The sequence below is a fragment of the Clytia hemisphaerica genome, unplaced genomic scaffold (genome assembly GCF_902728285.1).
Source record: "Clytia hemisphaerica strain Z4C2 unplaced genomic scaffold, Clytia hemisphaerica genome assembly, whole genome shotgun sequence".
Taxonomy (NCBI): Eukaryota; Metazoa; Cnidaria; class Hydrozoa; order Leptothecata; family Clytiidae; genus Clytia; species Clytia hemisphaerica.
The window spans coordinates 1,751,961-1,772,794 of record NW_027104530.1 but is presented as its reverse complement, the minus strand read 5'-3'; the positions used below and the strand labels follow the sequence as shown (position 1 = coordinate 1,772,794).

At 35.3% G+C, this 20,834-nt stretch overlaps 1 protein-coding gene across 2 annotated transcripts; it reads right to left on the bottom strand.

The window, feature by feature from the left end:
* Positions 1-2,724: 2,724 nt before the first annotated feature.
* LOC136822315 (uncharacterized) lies at positions 2,725-20,565 on the bottom strand. 2 transcript variants are annotated; one of them, XM_067078553.1, is made up of 6 exons: positions 20,380-20,565; positions 20,127-20,224; positions 5,667-5,877; positions 4,852-5,080; positions 3,574-3,691; positions 2,725-2,804 (listed from the first exon to the last, which is right to left on the bottom strand). In XM_067078553.1, the coding sequence occupies exons 1-6, from the start codon at positions 20,487-20,489 to the stop codon at positions 2,797-2,799; spliced, it is 774 nt and encodes a 257-aa protein (XP_066934654.1). In that variant the 5' UTR covers positions 20,490-20,565; the 3' UTR covers positions 2,725-2,796. The 2 variants fall into 2 exon arrangements, with proteins under 2 accessions (XP_066934654.1, XP_066934653.1); XM_067078552.1 differs by lacking the exon at positions 2,725-2,804 and having other exon boundaries at positions 2,811-3,691.
* Positions 20,566-20,834: the final 269 nt, after the last annotated feature.

The following is a 20,834-nucleotide window of genomic DNA, read 5'->3' as shown; positions in this document are numbered from 1 at the left end:
GGAAAATGCCGTTTGATTGGAGTTTGGTAAATGTTAGTAGTATAATAAATACCAGAATGTCAAAATGACTAAAAGAATGAATTGGGTGATTACTCTCGGGTAACTAATAAGCGTCCCCCGCTAATTAATTTTTCGACAATTTTTCACCCAGGACATTCTTAATCCAGCCCTCCCCCCTCGCAAAATTTTCCGACCAGGACAATCTTGATATTTTGAGACAATGTACATTTTGAAGTCGGCTATTCACGAGGCTGGTATTTTACAGACCGATCAGTACTTTATCTAAAAGGCTCACTTTCGACATAACTGCTTGTTCAATCTCATTGAAATTATGGCAGTAAGCTTCTATATTCCATATCTAATCAAATACGTTACCGAACTTTTAAAGTTAGGCATTCGACGACTGTTATCTTTCGCTAATTTCTGTATGATGAATTGATTTTGAAAATTTTCGTGAAAAATCTGTTTGATGCTCAATAATAAGGAGGTACATCAACTAAGACTAATTAAACGTTAATCGCAAAACAAGTCCTCCATTCTGCAAACATCATGGTCTGCTCTAACAGATTTGGTGAAGCTGACGATCTGACCTAGTTATTCAGCCAAAACAATCAACACCGCGTTGGCTGTCGCTTGAAAACGAAAGTGAAAGGAACTGGGTTCAAATGCTTTTATTACGACTGACGTTCGTTTTTATGCGATTGTTTTGCTTTAGACAATCATCGCGCTCAATAACTCATCTAACATTCACCTCAAATCTTGATGAAAAAGATCAAAGCCTACCTAGGCAAATTCTCTTACAATACAAAGCACGGAGTGAATACGTGCCATGCCCGGAGTAATCAGGACTTGGTCGGAGATAAATCAAACGTTACATAAAAGAAACAAGAAATTATTCATTAAAGTTTGTAATCAACAAAATGCTCGCTCAAAAACGACTAAATTTCTCAATCGAACAAGTTAAATATTTATGATACTAATTAAGACCATCTCAGAGTATTTTTTTAAATTATATCTTTTCTCTTGAGGAGTTTCTTGGGTGTGTTAAGGGTCATCAAAATATGAAACATAAAATAACAGTCATAAAGAAGACAATCTTGGTAGAAAAATAGAAGAACAGAGTCGTGAAAGTAAAAAGACACACTGAGTATGTACACCCTTTGTAATTTATCAAAAGAAATATCGATATAGCAGGCACAATGAACAACCACACAAGCAGTTGTAAGAATGCATTTGAAGTTCGATTAAATTTGAACTCCACACACAAGACACTCATTTTGACATACAGTTTTATCATAGTTGGATTTGCAAACTTCATTGCCAACGTTCTAGTCATCTACACATTGAAAAAGACTAAACAATACGTTAAACCGACTTTACGAATCGTCCTGTATCTGAGCATATGTGATCTGTGTGTTTCTTTTATCATGCCGATTGAGAATTTGTTTCTCTTGATTGTAGTACCACAGAAGGATTGTAAACTTGAGTTAACAACTCAATTCATCAACACATTACTGGGGCAACTCTCGGGGAGCTCGATAACTTTGATGGCGTTTGATAGGTATGCAGCAGTCAGATACTTAAATCGATACAGAAGCATCATGTCAAAAGAAAGAATCTACCTATTTTCCTCGCTAATGATTCTGATTGGTTTATTCTACGCTTCCGTAATGACTTTAGGTTCACTCTACCATTTCTATATCCCTTCAGTCATTTTCGTTACCGTCTTATCAAGCATACAAATGAGCATAACCGGCTATTTATACATAAAAGCAAAAAATCTCATCCATCAATCAACAGAAAACCAAGCATCAACAGAAGCAGTTAAAATTGCAGACCAGAAAATGACATTCCTTGCCTACCGATACATGACCTCCGTTGTTGCTTTATTCTCAATGTTTTTCGTTTTCTCAACTTTAGATTTATTTTATTCGGATGTAGTATGGATCAATTTTTGTTTGTACATCAGCGTACAGATTGCTTTCACCAATTCTTTCGCTAATGCTCTTATCTTCTTATTTGTCAACAAAAAAGCAAGGAGATGCTTTATGAAACTTTTGCCAGCGTGGATCGTTTACATTGACAATAGCGTTGTGAATATGAGAGCATTGAATGGGCAAAGGTCTACATAAACTCAAGAAATCCTAATTTTTCAAATTTAAAAAGAATCCTTCTATTCTAAAAAGAAAACATTTGGACAATTTTTTTGAATATGATGCTGGTTAAGATAGCTTTCCCACAAAATGAGGGCTCTTTCCCCAGACTTCTTTCTGCGAAAATAATTCCGCCTTCGGACCAATTTCCATAATCTGACCTTCCAGATATTTAGAATTTCATTTAGTCAAATAAAACTGTTGCAAGGTATTCATCTCAGTGAGTTTCCTCATATTAAAATCTTAGAGTCTTAAAGGGTTTTTTTTAATAAGAATGATTTTGTTTAGTTACTCATCAACTTTGATTTACAAGGTTTTTCTCATTGGACTGACACAGATGTGGAGCAAGATTGGTCATAAAGAGGAAAAGAAAAACTATTTTTTCTTTACTCAGCACAATATAACAATAGGGAGACACCTTCCTGATTTGAGACACAATTCTGATACGAAACAGCAACACATATGTAAAAATAAAGCCTTTATAGAGTTTCCAAAGAAAGTTTCTACATCGGGCGCCATGTAGTGTTTTTGTTGGAAAAAACGTTCGATAAGAAAAATACTTGAATTAAATTATCTTTTTATTACCTGTTCGATGTGATTCTTCAAAGGAGAGAGCTTGTCAACTTCTTCTTTTAAGGGTTTCTCATTTTTCTGAAAACAACGATTGCAATAATTATAAAGTTAACAAATATATACAAATATCAGTTCTTAGCTTTGTTTTGCATCATAAATGTGAAAATTATATCAATGTTTTTTTACTTTCCATCCAGTCTCATCTTTTTTACAATTCGTTATCTGGTCAGAGTTATTCATCATTCCAGCATTCGGGTCTAAAATTTCACTTTCCCAGACGGCACACAACATCAAAAGAACGTCCATGTAACATTCATAACGTCTAAATAACGTTACTCGAACGTTAAAACAACGTTGTTTGCAAGCTTGGTTTGTATTGACAGGTTGAATCGGCTTTTCCAATCAGATTTTCTGTCAAAGTCCATGCAGTACTGGGTCCATGATATTACTAATCTAAGTGTGCTTATCTTAATCGCCAGTCATAAGTTAGCACGCCAGAAAGTTACCAAAATCTTTGAAAAATTGGTCAATCTTTGCGGCCTAATTAAACGTATTTAAAGTATTTCAATAAAAGAAAACATCAACAGCTTTCGAGAACTCGCAATTTTTTTACAAAACTTTGCCACAGCTACTGGTCAGAGTCGGGAATTTCGATCGTCATCACTCCAGTAATATACAGTGTTCCTTCAACTCCAGGTAATTCTCTAGGCAATGCATTATACTAACTCTAGCATTTAACCCAACACCAATTTAAAAATGACAATTAGCTATTGTTCCATTTTAATCCCATCACCATCATCAGATGATAGTTCAGAAGTTTTTGTTTGTTCTTTAGCTTTGTCGATACCTTTAAGCATGTATTTGGCAATGGCGTCGACGATTTTGGACCAAGCTGTTTTAGAATCTTCTTGAAACCCTTCTTTGAAAGCCTCTTCTAATGTTTCCAGCATAACATCTTTGAAACGCTGAAAAAGATTGGTGTCAATGGATAATTTAATAGACCTTATCGGAGTTTTTTCTAAAACAGCGATGTATGTTGGGATTGTTTCGGGGTATTACAATAGAATTCCCTCGAGGAATTCCTAAGAGATTTCTATTGTAATACCCATTGAGTTTCAAGCCCGAAGGGCTAGAGGTCAATCTCTAACCTTTCTCAGGCAAGAAAAATTGAAGCCTTAAAATATGCGCCGTATTTTTTATGACGGATTTAATCTAGCAATTCCTTTGTTTTCGAGTGATATATTTTTCGAAATTAAGCGGTAAATTTTAGTTTCAATCTGTCATTTGTGTAAAAACCAAGCGGGTTGCTCAAGGCCGCGCAACTTTGGTAGGATTTGTTGGCTTCAAATCCTACCAAGGAGATTGACCTCTAGCCTTCGGCTTGAAACTCAATGGTAATACCCCAGAAACAATCCCATAATGCATCGCTTTTTTAGAATAATCAAAAACTACATAAGATTTATTGTTGGCCTTTTAGTATTCACAGTAAAAACAGCTGACCAAGATGAATTCAGAATCATCTAACCAACCAAAGTTTCATTACAAAGAAAGCTTAAGATAGAGGCCCGATAGAGGAAAAAACTTCAGATGCTTAATCCTTCAAAAGCGGTGGGGCGGACGTGGAAACGGTGGGTTCTTTAGCTTGGCACTATGTGCAAAGGCGTTAACTATCTTGATTCCCTCTTGTTGATTGGCGTCACAGAATCTCTCACTGATAACGAAATACGTGATAAACGGATTAATCACGTTCATAATAACATTCGAGTTGTTGACAAAAGCGATAATTGGTCCGTTCTTTTGTTTAAAGAGGCATTTGCAATTAAAGATAAAAATCCAGAAATGAACTCGGGTTTGAAAGCCTCTAGAAACTTGAATTTGTTCCACTAAGTTGATTTTTGATTTTTCTAGAAATTTGTTCAACATTTACAGTATTACTATCACTTTGACGAAACTTTTGTTGTGAAGCGTAGTGTTGTTTGTGATCTGACTCCACTATAGATCCATGACAAAATCAATTTTCGGATTAAGAAGTTTTATCTTGTTTTTATTGAAGCTGTCATATATGGCCAAAGTTTTTAAGTCATATAAAACGTTCTGCTAAATGTTATGCATACATTCAACTTACCGCAAGATGGGTTGCTTGTAGTCCGTACTCTGCATGTATAGCTCCCACATGTTCCAGCTGGCTTGCCACAAAATCACCATCGTTCAAACAGCTCACAACAGTATTGATAGTATGAAAAACTCTTCGTATATGAAATGATAGGCGAGCATCGTTCATAGATTTCTGGAAATCCAAATTGTTGGCAACAGCGAAATCGAACTTTGCCATAATGTCTTTGTATTGAAATAACCTGAAAATTCCAGAAATGGTTTAGTAGTTAGTTTTCAAAGGTGTACATATAGAAAATTGGCTACTTGCATAGATTGTACTATTCAAACTTTCTTACACCCTGTGTCACAGACCCACTGGGACCCCTAAAATTCAAGGTTTAAAAATTGTACTCCAAAACCATCCCCACTGGACTTTTTAACCTTGGAACAATAGAATTTCTATCCCCATCGGGAATTCTATAGGAATGTTTATCCCCACTGAGGAAAAAGGTTCTAGTGGGGCTGTGAGACAGGGGTGTTTTCTTTGCAGTGGACATGGCATTGACTATATTCAAGACTCAGCTCTGAACAGTTACTGGTGCGTTTGAAAAGTTAAATACAGTGAACCAACATTGAACATTATAGTAGCACATTATACCTGTGATACCGCTATGATGATACCTATAAAACTAAAGAAGTAGTGTAGCTTGGGACTTCGTGGACTAATTTGACTTAATTTTTGCTAGCTAAACTTCTTTTAACTGTAGTCAAGATTGAGTTAGTCAGTGTTTGAGCAATTGGGCGAACTTATGTTAACTGTCGAGATAAGGCCTCTGTCACGCTTACTTTGCAAATAGCTTATAGCCAACTGAATCCAAATTCCTCATAGCCACAGACCATTGTTTTTGTACAATATTGATTTCAGCTTCAGTATAGTCTGCCGGTGCAGCATCGACCTTTCCGTTCGGTTTCATTTTGAACTTGAGACAACTACCAGAAGATCCCATTCTTTTAATGTCTTCAAAAAGGGTCTTATCAAATTCTTTTGCTATAGGATCTAAAACGACATATAATTTAAATTGTATACATTGCTAATTATCTAAATATACGTGCAAAGAATACTTAAAATTCCACTGATATAAAATAAATCGAGGGCGCTATTGAACGTTAAGTTAAGTTAGATAGGATACACACCTACATTATAATACACATTTTTTAAGAGAACCTCTAAAATGTTTTAATCCTTTGGATGTTCTTAACTTTTTGGGTTTTAAGCCTAAACTCTAAGAAATCTGGTGTTTTTGACTTGTTCTTAAGATTTTGGCCATCGAAGATTTATGTTCTTATATAGTTTGTTCTTATAAAAAACGTGTAGGTGAACCGCATCCAATCAGTTCTTTCCATTAAATGTTATCGTCTACATTAAATGCAGCTTGCTAGACTAGAAGAATATGAAAGATATCTGAAAAACTATATTTACTACATTCTTAATGGGCCTCTAATTGTAATTACCTTTGAAATTCACTGTTTTTATAATCCCAATTATGGTTCACATACTTATGTGAGAGACCTTGATAGCGTCAATTATAAGAAGCTCGCCGTGCGTGACTTGGTTTTCAAGGTACAGTTGACGCTCTCTAATTCGACGTTCTACTATTCGATAGGCTCCCTTATTCGATGAAATTTAAAGTCCCCATCAACAAGAAACTCTCATAAACGACGTTTCCTTATTCGATAAGCTCCCTTATTCGATGAAATTCCAATTCCCCTTGAAGATCGAATTAGAGAGCGTCAACTGTACTTATCTTGGTTGTACCTTAAAGAAAGAAATCTTGGAAATCCGAAAAAGTAAGTTCCAGCCGAAATCTCTTCCTTTTCACCAGATTGGTACTTTATCAGACCTTCATCTTTTTTGCTTATAAAACAAGACTTTTTTTACCCCACCAGTATCCTGCAACCGCCAAATTAAATTCCAGCCGAAATGATTTTTTCCAGCCCTCCGCCAAATTAAATTCCAAAATAGAAACCCACTTTTTCGCTTCAAACAGATATATGATGCAGTGCAATATTATGTGAAACATAAAATGGTTCAAAATATTCGCCAAAGCAAAATAAGTTTATCAAACATTAAGATCTAGACAACACTGAGAAGGGAGTTCTTCCTAAATATCAAAATGATAAAAGAAAAAGACCCAATGGAAATCATGATGAGATAACCCATATGTTTTTTATGCGTTGTGTGTTCAAATTTTAAACATATTATGTAGCACGTCGTATTGAAAGCTCATCGTGGCTGAGATTTACTTTGACACGGTTTGAACCACTTTTGGCTCTTGTATTTTAGTACCCTATGGGACTAAAAGGATTTGGGTACAGTACACGCTTTTTTTTTTATAAGAATGGTGTTTTTTCATATCATCATGGATATTCTTCACTTTTTGGTGAAAATCATCCAAAAATATTCTTACGGTATTCTTAGGTTAAGATCGAAATTGGCAATCTACAGGTTAAAATGCATTAAAAATGGCATTCTTGGGTTCAGTTGCTAAATTCCATGATGGTGATATTATTACGATATTCTTAATTTTTTGGCCATTTTCATCATGGACATTCTTATAAAGTGTATTCTTATAAAAAAAAAAGCGTGTATTCCAAGAAGTTGTTAAACGACACAATGTCTGAAATTTTAGTACCGACCCCCCTGTTCCAACTATCATTGTAAATTCACCTTTATTAATTATTATTCCCACCAAAATTCATCTCCCAATCAGAAAAGCATTCCACTTCCATTCGAAATTATTTCTACTATACTGTTCAAAGCTAATCACACAACACAAGCAGTACAATCATAACAAGGAAACCTTGTACATCTGGTGTTCCATAATCTGTCAATTACAGGCCGTTGTAATATCTTTCCTCTATTTCTATCAATTCTTTGAAGGAAAGACTTCATTTGTTGCCCATTGTATATGCCGGAAATCTAAAAAAATCTGGAATAAACTTTACTTGCCTGTTGTTGGAACAAGGCATTATTGAAACAGGTGGTTTCACGTGTCCCCATACGGGACAACGACTTGTGTCAATTTCATAACTAACTGTGTCTTCGTTATTTCTTTATATAAGGCGTGAAATAAGTTCTAGTAAGCTCTAGTCTAGTAAGCTAGACGACTAATTCAGAAATAGTAGAAATAAAGCAGAAAGTAATGGAGGGAACAATTTTAGTCAAACTAAATTCCGTAACAATAATCGTATTATCATATAACACCTATACTACTGTATTACACGCATTATAAACGATTGCAGTCTAGTATAACTCCTGATCCTTTTCTTTAGTTGCTACCCATGAAGCAGAGAAGTATCGTGCACCATTTTGGGATCTTAAGGAGGACCCGACTGGGATGAACCGCCTTACACACTGTAGACGGACGCCCTACCTTCACGCTAGAGATTTCAAATTATTAGTTTGCTAAATTGAAAAATTATCCTGAGTTATAACCCGTATAGACCAATAGACTGCTTCTTTACAAACATAAATTCTGGTCCGCCTTTTACAACATATTTTAATTTTTAGTTGAGAGATTGAGAAAATTCCAACTTTGTAAACTCCATCCGCGATTAAGATTAAGCCATCAAAAGTGCCACTGGCATTATTTTAGATCGCTAAATTACTCCTCTCCTGGAACCCGATATCCCCGATATCCCATGAATCATTCGTATCACTTCTTGTACCCTTCTTGTACCCAAGAAAAATAAAATCCGTCAAAACTTAAGTACCTTATTCATCACCAGTATCCATAGTGTTAGAAACATATACTTCAATAACTTTAGGTTTTTGTGAAAAGTCTACATACACTAATCAATAGGTTCCGATAGGTTCAAGAGGGATTATTTCTTTTGTGTTTTGCTTCAGTTATGCGTTGTCCGTGGAAAACCATATGGTGGCAATATGGTTAGTCTGTACCAAACCCTTCTTCTCTTAATGAAATGATAACGCAAAGCTCAGATTGTTACGGTAAGGCAATATTCCGTGTCGTGTTTACGCAAATCTCTGAGATCCAGGAGAAAGAAACTTCTCAAAAAGTATTACAACTGTCAGAAACTATGATATTTGTATATTCTGGTTTCCTTTATTGCATTTTAGAAATACTTTTGTTGGTGTTATTCTCATTTACACGGTTTATTTTTCTACATTTTAAAGGGTTTGTAAAACTCAAACTTTTGCATTTTTTAAATCAATAATTTTTTTTTTTTTTTTAACTTTTATTTTACCCAGGCCAGGTTGTAGCTTGCGCTAACTATGCAGTTGAGTTATCACTGATGTGGAATTTTCTATCACATTACCAAGTTTTGTAATTTTTTTTATTGCTGTTAATATTGTTCTAAATTGTTGTTCATAAAATACTTGAAAAACTTAAAAAGAAGGTTCTGTTTCCGAACCTGATGTTTCGTTAACCAAGACAAGATGTTACAAAATTTAGAGAGTTATTCTGATCTTACCGATGATTTCTTGCCCAGAAAACTAGGACAAACTGAGACACAGAATCTCGGTAACCATAACAGACCGTCACACGGCAAGTTTTTTTTAATATAAAAAAACGGTACAGAAGGTACAGGCTACAAAATGGTAAGAATTAGTTTCTTGATACGCGCTAAAAAACTTTCCCTAATGTGCAGTCTGAAAATAGACTTTGATAATAGATTTTTCGGACAGAAGACACCAGTCTTGAGAAAGCTGATATTAAATAGGCGAATCATCCATAATTAACTGATTCGCAGTTTAGAAAAAAACCATTGATTTCCCTATCGAAACATTAAGAAGGTTACCCCTAATCGATACAGAGAAGTCTCTTGAAGTTAGTAGCATAGTAGCAAACCGTGGTGCAGTGGTAGAGCATCCGGCTACAGTTTGCAAAATTGTGGGTTCCACCCCTAGTCGGGTCATACCATAGATTCTCAAAATTATGCTTGATGCCTCTCTGCTTGATGCTCAGCAATTAAGAGATTGGATCAAGGGTAAGTAGAGAAATCCAGGGAGAAAGTGTGGCGTTCTCCCCTACCATCCGGTACCTTCTCAGCATAATAGCATCTTTTGACTGTTATTACAGTACTGACTTTTTCTACTCGTTACATTTTTATCTGGCTCACCATGATGCTTTAAATTATATTTCTCTCAAACAAAAATATTGGTATTGTTATTACTCTGAACCTTTAAATCTTCATCCTTCTTCCGGAACGAAAAAAACGAAAAGTAGAGGTTCGGCAAATCCGTTCATACTAAAATTTCGACTAAGTAAGTAACACGAAAAACGTCGAAAAGAATAAACGATGAAATTCTGATGAGGCATCCGGGAAGGAAAAGAAACTTTCTTAAGTCATGCATCCGACTAACGTTAGTTTGTCAGATATTGTTAGGTCAAGGAAAGTTTGCATTTTATCTTGAAAAAGGTGGCTATAAAAAGGGTAGCGCTTTTTCCATTATCTCACTTCAGCCTTCGTATTTAAAACTTGTTCTATCCTAGAGCTTCCAGATCCTCCTTCAGCTGTAAAATGCACACCGAGGTATGATACCTACATTAAGACCGGTCTCCACTTTTGCACGAAATGGGCGACAATTTTTTTCCTAACCTTTTTTGCTTAAAGAAAAGATACATCATAAAAAAGTTTCGCGCGAACAAAAAAAAAGTCGAAGGAAGTTCAACTTTTTTTACCGTTACGTCAATTTTGACCAATGGAGTTGCTTCATTTTTCAACCGACCAATGACCTTGCAAAAATATCAAAAAGTTTTCATTCATTTCGCGCGAAAGTGGAGACCGGCCTTTAGCAAATACACTAAACTTACGTTTGAAAATATAATTCATTGTTTCGCTACTACAGTGCAATCCCCAGTTTGGTCCTTCATTTAACTAGCAAAAGTATCACCGAATTATAGACATGGTCGGTATTAAGGTACCTTAGCCCACGCAGAATAAACCGAATAGTTACTTTCAAAATACAATCAAAATCACTCATCCCACCTCCAAAAAAATAATCAGATGGTTCAAGATAATTTATACTATTTGACCTTATAAGAGGGTAAAAAAAATTTGATACGCCACTTTTTTTTCAAAGTCGCAATTTTAAATACTTGGGGATGGAAACGATAAAAGGATAAAAGAAAACATACACGCTGTTTTTCTTATAAGAATAACTTCTATAAGAATATCAGGGTGAGATTTCAAAGTTAGAAAATAGAAAAACAAGAATAATGCATAACCTCAGTCAAAGAACACTATTCTTATAAAGAAAAAACGTGTACCAGAGCCTATTCTGAGAAAGAGTCCGTTCTTATGTGAAATTCATTTTGTACCTATTCGATACAATCCCGAAGCTTTAGCGGCAAGGTCAGATTACACGCTATTTTTTTATAAGAATACATTTTTTTATAAGAATGTCCGTGATGAAAATGGCCAAAAAATTAAGAATATGCAAAGAATATCACCATCATGGAATTTTGAGACGTATGTACTAAATGTTAAATCTACTCTGAATTAGGATCCTAACCTGAAATGATGTAAGAATATTTTAGGATGATTTCCGCAAAAACGTTAAGAATATCCATGATGAAATTCTTATAAAAAAAAGCGTGTATGATGAGACTGGGTGCGGAAATAAATGGACATCCTTTTTCGGCGCAAAGTATTCTTAAGTGGTATTTAGAACAAAGCTAAGAATATGCTAAGAATATTATTGCATCATGGAGTTTGACAATTGAACTTTAGAATACCGATCTTTAAAGTGCTTTACCGGTAAATTCCAGATTATCCCTTAGCAATGCTAAATGTTTTGACAAAAATGCCAAATTTCCGCTGAGGTATGTATTACTAGATGGGTTTGGATTCTAACCTAAGAATACTTTATAAAGTATATCCTATAGGATAATATTCCTTAAAAAGTGAATATCCATGATGATATGGAAAACACCATTCGTTACCACTCTCCTCAAGAACTGACCGAGCCGCTAAGGCTTGAGTTGTTTAGTTAACCATTTAACTATTAAATAAAGAAAAATTTGTAAAGTAAATAGGGCCCATTTTATTTCCATACAGATGGGTGGACGAACATTTCCAGGGGGTAATCCGAGAAGAATTTCCAGAGGGTCTAAAGAAGTATTTTTTCATTTTTCCAGGGGGTAACAAGTTATTCTTGAATTTCCAGGAGGTGAATAAGCAAGAAAATTTTAGGTCGTCCACCTTCGCTTTAAGACATGAAAATAATTTTTTCCAAGGGTTCTTATGCAAATTTTGCCATTTTCCAGGCGGTATCTACACCAAGAAATTTGTTTCCACTTGAAAAGGTTTGTCCACCCTCCTGTATGGAAATTTTATGGAACAGCTCAATATAAGGTACAATAAGATGATTCGAATGAGTGTAGAAAAATGAAGTAAAATATTCATTCATTCTAACCTGCGTAGACTTTGTTTGGTCCATCAATTTATTAAACGACAAAATAGATATATCACTTCGAAAAGTTATGTAAAAAACACAAGGAAGTTGTACTACGAGGAAAGGTGTAAAATACAAGGGTCTCATTTGGTAAAAGTCCAAAACGTGCAAAAATAAAATATTTATTTCATTGTTAAATGTTTTCACGTTATCGAAAAAAAGTAGAAAAAATCTAGGATTGAGGAGTTTGGGAAAAATGGATACAATATATCGGCTTCCATATGTCATAACAGAATATTAGATGACATAAATCAGAAACTAGTAAAAAAATGGTGAAATGTTTCCCACGAAAATCAGGAAACGAAAAATCTCCCATTTTGATAGACAGGTTAAGAAAACGTATGTTTTTTAACAAGTTGATGAACATTTATTTCCTTTAAATGCTTGATAACACTTTTAAACTCCATTATTTTTTAAATACAACTGAAACAATACGATTTTCCTTTAATTTCTTTATTTTTGCAACCAGATTTTGTTCATTTGAGCGAAAAGTGAAGAAATACAGCGGGGTTTTAGAGATTTGACCAGTCATTGTAAAAAGGTCCTCCTTTAACGAGTAACTTCTGGTGTAACATAGACATGAAAATTCCAAATTAATTATTCTAAACCATCAGTGCAGAGAAAACTGAAGAAAAAAAAAGAAACTTTTTTTTTTTAATAACGAGTCATCTTAGAGAATATTCATTCTTCATTTAAAAGCCTTAAATCCATCCATTCAAACAAAGCATTGCTCAAAATGTTTTTTTCCCTACAATAACAATATGAATCGCTGGCAACATTTTGATATTAAATCAAGCGGTCAAAAATATATGCCTGCCATCAGGACAATCTTTTTTAATAACAAAAATACAAAATTCACGTTTTCCCTAAAATTACTGACACAAACAAATCCTCATGGAGCCGGCACAAAATAGGATCAAACCAATGCTTTTAAAAGGCGTGAAATGTTGAAGTCTATGAATCTCCTTCTTTTAAGGAAATTTGTGGTCAAAGGGAAGAGGCTTTTAAATCGATTTCAGCAACAACCGCAGAATAATAAAAATAATATTGAAATACTGTAACGTGTCTAAAAAATAAGTGAAAATACTCTTATACTGGACAACCCATCAAATTATGTAACAAAATATTCAGCTAGGAAGTTTGGAAGAGCTTCCTTTACCTTTTTCTTAAAAATTTTTCTTATTTACAGACATCAAGGCAAAAATAACACTAATCGACACATTTTTTACATGTTTTCAGAATGACCTCACTTTCACTAGAGCTGGACAACTTCAAAAAAATCTTTTAACATTTTAAAGCGTCTAAATATATATACCATATACCACTGCGTAAATTAAGACCATCGACACGATATTACAAATATTCAAAGCGATATTACCAGGGCCGGTAAGGAATTGACACTGATACATCTCAACCAGCTCTAGTGAAAGTGAGATTTCTCTGAAACCCATTCTATTCAAATCAGATCAGATCTTTTCAGAATCGAGTTAAAAACTACTATATTGATCGTGTAGTTCAAGAGGAAGCAGATCCATCCGGACAAATACAATACCCGAAGATCAACACACCCCTGTCTCACTGAACTAGTCAGACCCTGGGGTACACCCTTTCCCTTTCACTGAGTTTTTTTTTTAATTTTGCCAAAATTTGCAAGTGTGACCCTGAATGGGACCGCAATTCCTGAATTTTCTCAAACTTTTCCATTTTTATCCCTAATTCCCCTAAAAAGAAACACCATAACTCCAAATTTGAGTCAAAGAGGAAAATCCAAATAAAAAGAAAAATTACATGGTAACCCCGTACAATAAAAGCGGTAATTCCACTCAAAGAAGGAAGGAAGGAAGTGAATATCATCATGTTTCCTGTCCTCATCAGCTTGGTATTGGTTATCTCCAATCATGGTTGCGTCACTCCTATTGAAACGTTCATCAGTACGATTACTGCGACAGCGCCACCATCGACGATTAAATATGCTAAATCGAGAACCAACTACTACTCGAACTCAACTGCCACTTTTAGTATTGTCCTAAGTGGTGATATCGAAACGAACCCTGGACCAACAGCTCCTAATAACAAACCAAAATGTACGGTTTGCTCTAAAACTGTCGGAACGAACCGTAAACGATTCGAATGTGAAATCTGCTTCTCAATGACCCATATTACTTGCTCCGAAATATCAAAAGCTCAGCAGAAACATTACAATGCTATCAAACCTTATTCGTGGATATGCTCAAATTGTTTCTGTAGTGAACTACCCTTTTACAAAGAAAGGGAACTTCCCATACACAAAGTAATGAACCCAAACCCTGTGCAAGATATTATCGATCCTCACATTGAAGTTCTTCAAAATCACAAAAACCGCATCTCTATTGGTCACCTGGACACCCAATCACTTCTACCCAGTCTTGGAGAATTCTCAATTGTCGTCAATAAATATAACTTAGATATCTATACCATTAGTGAATCGTGGTTACAAAACAATGAAAAACAAATAAGCCTTGCCGAACTGGAGGGTTACAAACTTTTCTACAAAAACCGTGTCGGAAAACGTGGAGGAGGTGTAGCCATTTATGTCAAAGATACGATTACTCGTCACGAACGTAAAGATATTACCAAAAACCATAAAGACCTTGAGGTAGTTATTGTTGAGGCTAAAGGCAAAAATAAAAACAATTCGTATTTGATCGTAACTGTGTATCAGCCAAGTTCCAAAGAAGACGATAAGTTATTATGGCTTGAAAAGTTTGATAAGTTATTGGCTGATTTGAATGTTAAATGGAACGGACCAATCTTTATCGCAGGAGACACCAACATTGACCTGCTTGGAGAGATCAAAGAATCTACCAGGAGATATAAAGACATTCTTTACTCTATGAATTTGAAGCAACATATCACCAAGGCTACAAGACATGGGAAAACTTTAATTGATCACATTAGTAGTAATATCTCAACCAAAATCATCCATACTGATGTAATTCACACTGACGAAGTAAGTGATCATGATATGCCATACGTTATTGTTAACATAAAAAAAGAACGCTTTCAACCGAGATATAAATACATTCGAGACGAAAAGAATTTTGACATCAATTCTTTCACATCCGACTTTCAACAACTTCCGTTATCCCTTGTATTTAGCTTCGACGACCCCAATGATCAGATATCGATTCTCAATAAACTTGTATATGACTGTATCGAATCACACGCCCCATTGAAAAGAGTACGGATAACCAGGCCGATTGCACCGTGGATGAAAGATCCAAAAATTATTCAAGAACGTCAATTACTCGAAGATGCACGTGCGAACAAAAACGTTAACAATGATCATCATGCACGCTATAAAGAGATTCTTAAAGCATACAAAAAAACTGTAAAGAGCTTAAAAACGAATTTCTTCGGAAAGCTCTATCTTCGAAAAATCCATCGATAGTCTGGAGAACAATTGACCGAATTTTAACCAAGCAGAACACTAAAATAAACCACGAACCTTCCGACATGAACAATTACTATTGTAATCTTGCTTCTAACCTCACAAAAAAACCTAATAAACCTGCAAATTATGATGATTTACTGGGTAACCCAACCATCGAAAATGATGAGAATGTTTTTACAATCAAGCATACGAATTATGAAGAGGTCTTGAGTATACTTAAAAAACTGAAAAATGATTGCTCAAGCGGGTATGACAATATACCGGTACGATACCTGAAGCCAGTCAATGAGTATCTTGTATCTCCTCTTGTTAACATTATTAACAATTCAATTGATAAACATTTATTCCCAGATAAGTGGAAGATTGCTCGAGTCAGCCCAGTCCCAAAAATTGACCATCCAACGAAATTAAAAGACTACAGACCAATATCAATCCTACCGGTTTTATCGAAAGTCTACGAGCGTGTTATTTTAACACAATTATGCGATTTCTTTGAAAGGAATTCACTTTACCGTCCAAATCAATCTGGATTTCGGAAAGGGCACACCACAACAACGCTACTCTTAAAACTACGTGATGATATAATCAAAGCTATGAATAAAAGTGAAATTACACTATCAATTCTTATCGACTACTCCAAGGCATTCGATACGATCGACCATTTTACCCTCATTGATAAACTTAAAAAGGTTAAACTTTAGTTCCATGTCATTGCAAATCATTATAAGCTATCTCACAAACCGTCAGCAATTTGTGCAAGTGAACGATAAAAGATCACCCGTTCAACCCATTTACTTTGGTGTCCCTCAAGGCAGTATTTTGGGTCCAGTTTTATTTAACCTATATGTTACCGAATTATCTGATCAAATCTCCTCTCTCAGTATCCAATATGCTGATGACACAACGCTTTATCGTCACTCAAAAATTCGTGATATACTTCAATGCATCCGGGAAATCGAGACTGATATCGAATCACTTTCCACCTGGTCAGCTGATCATAATCTCTTGTTCAATGCTGATAAACTGCAATACATCATCTTTTCAACCAAACGTCTAGCGTCATATCACAAATTATGTAGTGACTACTCGTATCTTATTTCTTGTTCAAAAAAATCAATTGAACAAAAAGATGTCGTCAAGCTTCTTGGTCTTCATTTTGATAAAAGTCTATCCTGGTCCGACCATATCAACCAAATTATAAAATCCAGTCATGGTACCATTCGAGCTCTTCGTAATTTCCAACGTTTCACACCATTTAAAGTTCGGAAATCACTCGCTGAAGCTATAGTGCTATCGAAAATAGCGTACTCCATAGTCGTATTCGGACAGATCCCCGATTACTTATTAAATCGTCTGCAACGTATACAGAACATTGCTGCAGGATATGTCCTAAACCGATATGCCACACTGAAAGACGTTGTCGATCTGCAATGGTTACCAATAAAAGAGCTTATTGATTTTAATGTTTCCAAACTTGTTTACAAGGCCCTTAATGATAAAAAATGGCCTTCATATCTTTCTTTGGTGAAAGTAACTCAGCCTCGGAAGCTTCGCTCACAGTATGATGGTATTAAAATTGATTTTGGCTTATCTAAGACATTTCAGGACCAAGCTCAAATTTTTAACGAACTCCCGAAAAATATCAGGGAAATCAAAGACCTGAAAGAATTTATTAAAGAATCCAAATTGTTTTTTAAATCTAGGGCACATACTCGTGCAACACAACAATAAAATTTTATGAAGATATATTTTTACTTTATTACTTACTAAATATTTCCACTACTATTACCACTATCCTTTTGCTAGTCCCTATTTCGATACAATCTACATTTAGCCTTTGTCTTAGTTATTTCCAATGGCATACCCGATAAGTGGGATGGGGGAACCTGGGAACCTAAAGTGGGAACCTAAATGAACACCTGAAAAGTGGGATGGGGGAACCTAAGTGGGAACCTAAATGAACACCTGAAAAGTGGGATGGGGGAACCTAAGTGGGAACCTAAATGAACACCGGAAAAGTGGGATGGGGGAACCTAAGTGGGAACCTAAATGAACACCGGAAAAGTGGGATGGGGGAACCTAAGTGGGAACCTAAACGAACACCGGAAAAGTGGGATGGGGGAACCTGGGAACCTAAAGTGGGAACCTAATTTTTTATTTTTTTTATTTTTATTTTTTATTTTTATTTTTTTATAGCAATATATTTCGCATGTCTATTGACCTCCTATGAAACAGAACTTTTGATTTTATATTTTACAAAGTTTTTTCTCCCTTTCTTTTATCAAACGCTCTTTGAAGACTTGTAAGGATGGTGCTTCAACAATATCTTCTTCTAGATCATTCCAAGGTTTCACACTTCTGTAAAAAGGAGAGTTGCTTTGGTTAGCCTCTCATACCGTCATCAGCAAAGTTCCTTTGAAGCTCGTAATCATGCTGACGTCGTGGTCGTGTTCGAGGAGTAAATTTCTCTGATCTTATAGACTCGTCATAAATGTGGAGGTTCTTGAAAACTTCCACCATATCACCAACTTTCCGCCTGGTCTTTAGGCTAGGTAGATTGATGAGTCGTAGCCGATCTTCGTATGAGTAGTTTCTATAGCAACTAACTAGCCTTGTAGCTCTTCATTGGACGCCCTCGATTGCATTGATATGTTTGATTAGCCTTGGAGACCATACTACATGTGCATATTCCAAATGGGGTCTGACAAATGCAATGAAAAGCGTTCGAAACATATCTGGTGAGAGAAATTCGAAGCTCCTGCTAATCAAGCCAACGATAGAGCTAGCTTTCTTGATTTTACTAAATATATGGGCTTCAAAGGTCAGGTCACTATCGATATCACTCCTAGATCTTTTTCTTGGTCAACATGTTCTAGAACAGATCCTGATAGGGATGGACATATTTGATGTTCCAAAATTTACCCAGTGTTAAAACATGACACTTGTTCGGATGAAATTCTAAAAGCCGGACTGGCTTTGACCAAATTTTAAACCCTTAGAGTGCACTTATTCTCATTTTTGCTCATTTCCACCCTTACAGTGTACTTTGGGAAGCTTGGAAAAAAGGGCCGCACGTACGGTAGGTCGTTTACCTTGAGTGCCCCCCCCCCCGTGGATCTATGCTTATGTGTATTGAAACGTGGCAAGCCGTGCAATATGTTCTATTTTACTATCAAACATTTTTAATTAATGAAGTGTATTCACACGCTGTACTGTTTGGTTCGTACAGAAAGAAAAACGAGCTAGGATCCGTTAAATGCTAAGCGACCCCAGCCCTGACCCGAAAATTGGAGCTGCTAAAAAAAAACAATGTGTATTGCATCAAGAGTGAACAAAAACTAGATCGTAAATAATGTTTTACTAGATTCTGTATTCAAGCAAATTAGATCCGTGCAAAAGAAAGAAGAGGCTCTAAGTTATCCATCGAGCTATGAACGAACTTCTAATTCCTTCTAGATTTGAAGATATGACGGTTTAGTTTAAAAGTTTAAAGTCAATTAAGTCAATTTACTAAAAAGAACCTTTCAAAAGATGCACTATAAAACTGCTGATAAATAAACATGCTTTTTGAGCTAATGAATAAATAAATTCCCTTTGTTTTATTTTCAACATTATTGCTTGCGACCGTAATGTAAAAAGTAAATAACTGGTGTTCTTATTATGATAAAAGGTTTTTCTTTCCTTGCATTATAATATCTTTCTTATCTTTATGTATTTGTTTTTAAAGAAAAATATTTCAATTCTATTAATAATTAAACAACTTAGGTTCCCACTTAGGTTCCCCCATCCCACTTTTCCGGTGTTCATTTAGGTTCCCACTTAGGTTCCCCCATCCCACTTTTCCGGTGTTCATTTAGGTTCCCACTTAGGTTCCCCCATCCCACTTTTCAGGTGTTCATTTAGGTTCCCACTTAGGTTCTCCCATCCCACTTTTCAGGTGTTCATTTAGGTTCCCACTTTAGGTTCCCAGGTTCCCCCATCCCACTTATCCGGTATGCCATTTCCAATTCCATTTCATGTCTATCTAGTGGTCTAGTTTTAATAAAATTTTATCCAGAAAATTTGTAAAAATATTTATATTTATTAATACTATTTATTCTTTAGTGCTTTTTATTTTGATATTTATGTTTAGGGGGAAGAACAATTTTGTATGAAATTGAACCTAATAAATGATAATAATAATAATAATAATAATAATAATAATAATAAAAAGGGTAAAGAGGTTTTCTATTTTGTCGTTTTTGCAACCCAAAGTGTGACTTATGGCGGTGAAAAGAGGTACTTGACCACCGGCTTATCCCCGTGCCCTTTTTACCCGAGTACCCCCCTGGGCAGTCAGAATGTTTTGGCAAGGGGTGTATAATGAATATTGGCTATCAAACTTACTTACCATAACTTGTATTCCTATACCCAAATTTTATTAACAGGTACATTAACATCGAAAGAGATTCTGTGGCTTTGACTTCCAAGTCTACCATTAACTTCACCCTGTTGGTAAAGAAAATAATTAATTATCAACAATTTCCATCATATATGGGACTCTAACATTTAAAGAAAAATGCCGAAAGGGGTGAAATAGGTCAATGATACTCAAGGAAAGGAGGTAAGAAAATTAATACAGTAAAAATACAGTAATTACATACCTAGCTGAAAGGTATGATTGGCTTGATTCCTTGATGATTTTCTTATACCATAACGATCGTTTCCATATTGAATGAAAGTCTTTGATCTTAGGATCCACAATACAGTTCATAACTTTTGAGTATTGATTGATGATTGAACAATATTGTTGTTGTTGTTGTTTAAGGTTTCATTAATAATTTGTTACCTTTTACTAAAAATGAAAAAAATAACATGAAGGAGATAATCGTCAGTCGTGCAAAACTACTCGAATCTGATTGCTTTCGAGGAATGCGATTAATCGTTAATTGCACTATTACTACTTTTTGCACTCTACGGCGGGGAGACACTGTTGTCCCCTTGTTCCTTCCACTCCTCCCGTCTTCCCCAATGTAGCAAAACAGCGACTTTTACACTTAAGACAAAGAAATTTTGCAATGTAATATCTTCTCTTAAATGAAAAAGAAACATCGCACTG

Coding starts and splice junctions, on each gene's coding strand:
- LOC136822315 (XM_067078552.1), bottom strand. CDS start 20,489: ATGAACTGTATTGTGGATCCTAAGATCAAAGACTTTCATTCAATATGG. Junction 5,081..5,666: donor GGCTATAAGCTATTTGCAAA/GTAAGCGTGACA, acceptor TGGAATTTTCAG/GTTATTTCAATACAAAGACA. Junction 3,692..4,851: donor TACAAGCAACCCATCTTGCG/GTAAGTTGAATG, acceptor AATCTTTTTCAG/CGTTTCAAAGATGTTATGCT.